This window comes from Nannospalax galili, unplaced genomic scaffold (assembly GCF_000622305.1).
Source record: "Nannospalax galili isolate Female #2095 unplaced genomic scaffold, S.galili_v1.0 scaffold936, whole genome shotgun sequence".
Lineage (NCBI taxonomy): Eukaryota > Metazoa > Chordata > Mammalia > Rodentia > Spalacidae > Nannospalax > Nannospalax galili.
In genome coordinates this window covers 1,649,455-1,653,414 of record NW_008337142.1, presented here as the reverse complement: position 1 = coordinate 1,653,414, position 3,960 = coordinate 1,649,455, and the positions used below count along the sequence as shown (strand labels likewise).

General features: G+C 44.0%; 1 protein-coding gene across 1 annotated transcript; it reads left to right on the top strand.

Annotated features, from left to right (window-relative positions):
- Window positions 1-679: 679 nt before the first annotated feature.
- LOC103733353 (olfactory receptor 5B12-like) lies at window positions 680-1,624 on the top strand. The gene has a single exon (XM_008832175.1). The coding sequence runs from the start codon at window positions 680-682 to the stop codon at window positions 1,622-1,624; it is 945 nt and encodes a 314-aa protein (XP_008830397.1).
- The last annotated feature ends 2,336 nt before the right edge of the window (window positions 1,625-3,960 follow it).

Sequence of the window (3,960 nt, the reverse complement as noted above, 5' to 3'; positions counted from 1 at the left end):
AATTCCATATTACTTTTTTTAAAGCTTCATGATCTGAATATTTATGTGCCACCAAAACATATATGTTGAAATCCAAAATTACCAGGTGATGAAATGCCTATGTACAATCATCAGGAGGTGACTGAGCAGCGAGGGGGGCCTCACATGGCTGGAGTTAGGTTACTTACACAAAAGATCTTGAAGAACAAATGCCTTCCATCGTGTGAGGACACAGAAAAATGAGGAACCAATATAAATCAGGAAGTGGGTATTCACCAGACACCACTGCTAGGGCCTTCTACTCTGTAGCCATTCAATTTGTGAATCAGTTTGTGTCATTTAGATTCTGTCTACAGTGCAGAGCACTAACCTAGCATTTTTCGGGCCCTGAATTTGATTAACCACATCAAGACAAAGCAATAGAAGCAATGAAACAATCTGACTAGCTTAAGATCATAAATAATCCTAGTTCATTCATCTGTGGTCATCTCTAAAATCCTGTCTTCTGGGCATAGAATGTTCCAGCACTAGGGAAAAGTTGCACTATGCTGCCCAGCGTGCTTTACATCAGGACTGCTGTAAAGGTGTATTCACACCCACAGAAGGCTTGGAGAGGACATGCTGAGCATAATCAATAGTGCCCCTGCCTTTCTCATTCTGGTCTCTTTCCCTTTGCTGCAGGACAGTCACATAATTCCCTATGGACAACAACACAGAGGTGACCAAGTTCATCCTCGCTGGGTTAACTGATGACCCAGACCTCCGGATTCCACTCTTCATCCTCTTCCTTCTCATCTACCTCAGCACTGTGCTTGGGAACCTGGGAATGATTGGGTTGATTCTGCTGGACTCTCATCTCCACACACCCATGTACTTTTTCCTCAGTCATCTCTCCCTGGTGGACCTTGGATATTCTTCAGCTGTTACTCCCAAGGTGATGGCAGGTCTCCTCTCAAGAGACAAAATCATATCCCACAATGCTTGTGCCACACAGTTCTTCTTCTTTGGAGGCTTTTTCATCACAGAAAATTTTCTTTTGTGTTCCATGGCATATGACCGCTATGCAGCAGTGTGTAAACCCCTGCATTACACCACCACCATGACCACAAACACGTGGGCAGGTCTGACCATAGGCTCCTATGTCTGTGGCTTTTTGAATTCTTCCATCCACACTGGGAACATTTTCAGGCTCTCCTTCTGTAAGTCAAATGTGATTGACCACTTTTTCTGTGATGCCCCTCCTCTCCTGGCCCTCTCATGCTCAGACACTTACGTTTGTGAAATGGTTATTTTCTTACTGGGGGGATTTAATGTTCTCTTTTCTATTGTGGTCATCTCAATCACTTATCTATTTATATTCATCACTATCCTGAGAATGAGCTCATCTCAAGGATGCCAGAAGGCTTTTTCCACCTGTGCTTCCCACCTCACTGCAGTCTCCAACTTCTATGGCACTATCATCTTCATGTACCTACAGCCCAGCTCCAGCCACTCCATGGGCACTGGCAAGATGGCATCTGTATTCTACACCATGATCATTCCCATGCTCAACCCTCTGGTCTACAGCCTGAGGAACAAAGAGGTGAAAGGTGCCTTCCAAAAGGCTGTGGGGAAAGTAAAATCTTCTATAAGATTCCTATTTTAGTTGCACACTGAATATTTAATAGAATCATTTCATACACCTCTCTCTCATATATATGGAAAGTATTTGCTATCTAGCCCATGTATTTTTAAATTACTGAAATAATTTTTCCTGCTAGTTTTCAAACTCAAAGATTAAAAGTTACAATAGGGGCTGGAGAGATGGCTCAGCAGTTAAGAACACTTGTTGTGCAGAAGACCCAGATTCAAATCCCAGCACCCACATGGCAGCTAACAGTTGTCCATAACTACAGTCCCAGGGGATCCTACAGCCTCTTCTGACCTCCGTGGGCATTGCACAACACAGGTGCATTTACCTACATGCAGGCAACACATGGAATAATAGTAATAATAACCTGGAAAGAAAATATCAGAAATAAAAACCCATCAGCATGAAATACTAATTTAAAGATCTCTTTAAGTAATCTTGATAATATGAAATCTACCATGTATACTCACACATGCATGTATGCACTGGACACGCAGCCATGGTTTCATGAAAAAACAACTCATCCTCTTAGAGTTGGAGGAATTCATTAAAAATATGTGTATGATAGATTTCTTGCTATGGTAAATAGAAAAAATAATTATTAGGCATCTGTATAGATGTTCTTAGTAGAAATAATTTGACTTGTTTAATGATAACAGCATATGAAGTTATCAGAAGTGGTATAATTTATGTTAAACTAAATCAAACTTAAATATTATGTATTTCTTAAAAAGTATGTGTATGATCATTTTGCCTACATGTGTTTGCATCACATGTGTGCTTCATGCCCACAGAGGCTGGAAGAAGGCACAGGATCCCCTGGAACTAGGGAATTAGCCACCACCCTGTGAGCCCTGGGAAACAAATCTGAGTCCTCTGGAAGAGCATTAAGTGCCCTCAAGCATTGAGTCATCTCTCTTGCCCCAGTCTTTAAGAATTTCAGTGCTGCTATGCATACTGGGAGCATTGCAATTAATCAATTTTATTGAACTTGAGTTAAAGGTACCTATTAATGCTATGTGGTTTGTTTCAACTTGTGACCCAGTCTGTGCTGGTCAAATGAAAGTGGTTAGCATTCACAAGTTCTCATTTCTTCATGTTAGAAATTTTGAGTACTGTCCTAGATTTTCATAAAATGTGGAAGAATTTACTGGAGCACAGTAACCTCTCTATTCTGAGACACTACATTTTTTTTTTCTGTGTTTGAGAACACTGAAATTTTTACAAAAACTTTCATTCCTAGCTGAAGAATATTGGCATCTGATTACTGTTAGGTAAGGGAGAGATGATGAGATGATCATCTTTTTCTGTTTCTTTTTTTTTGAGATAGGGTCTCCCTGTAGCCTCAGGTGGCCTAGAACTCACTATGTAGTCGAGGCTGGCCTTGAATTCACAGAGATCTGCTTGCTTCTGCCTCCCAAGTGCTGGGATTAAAGGCATGTGCCACCACACCTGGCCAAAAGATGATCTTTTTTAAGGGAGAGACTCTTTATAGGCTTATAGACTGTGGTGGATAAACTTGAGCCAAGGGACATCAGGTCACACAAACTTTACTTGTTGGGGACCTCTGTTATGCAAAGTAGAAGTCCCTTCATGACCGGACAGCTCATGCAGCTCGGGATCATGTGCTGAGGGCTCCTTTCATAGCAGGGTGTCTTCCTGGTACATCTAACAGCCAAAGCTTTTATCACTACCCCCATGGTATAAGTATCCTAGTTTTCTCTTAATACACAGAGAGCTGGGTCGCAGAAAGCTGTGACACAGAGAGCTAGGTCTCAGAAAGCTGTGACACAGACAGCTGGGTCGCAGAAAGCTGTGACACAGAGAGCTGGGTCATAGAGCTGCTGAATTACTGAGAGCAGAGACACTTAATAAAGCTGTAACACAGACTAAGCCAAGTCTTGAGTCCTGTGCCTTACTACCAGCGACCTAGCCTCTCCGGGGGGCGCACTCCCCTGTGACCGACTTACGGACATCCTAGCTTTTGCTGTCCTCGTACTCTTCCCGTGGGGTTCAGTGGCCAGTGAACCTCACATCCTGAGGAAAGTACACGGGTGAAATAGGGACAGAATTCGGCTGGAGAACGCTCCAGTAGCAGAGAGACTGTCAGCACCAGAGTGGTGGATAGCGACCTATCTGCTGCCGCTCCCAGAGATGCCTGTGGCCAGAGCCGTGCTGTGACTCGCCAGGTGTGGCGGGGACCCTGAGATCCAGGGGCCCAGAGCGACCCTGAGATACCCGCGCACACCACGCCTGAGGCCCATAGAGACAAGGAGAAGCCGACAGGACCAGACCAGCTTTCCTCCAGACGCACGGCGGGGGAGTGCCATTCCGGGAGTGCGCCCAGAGAG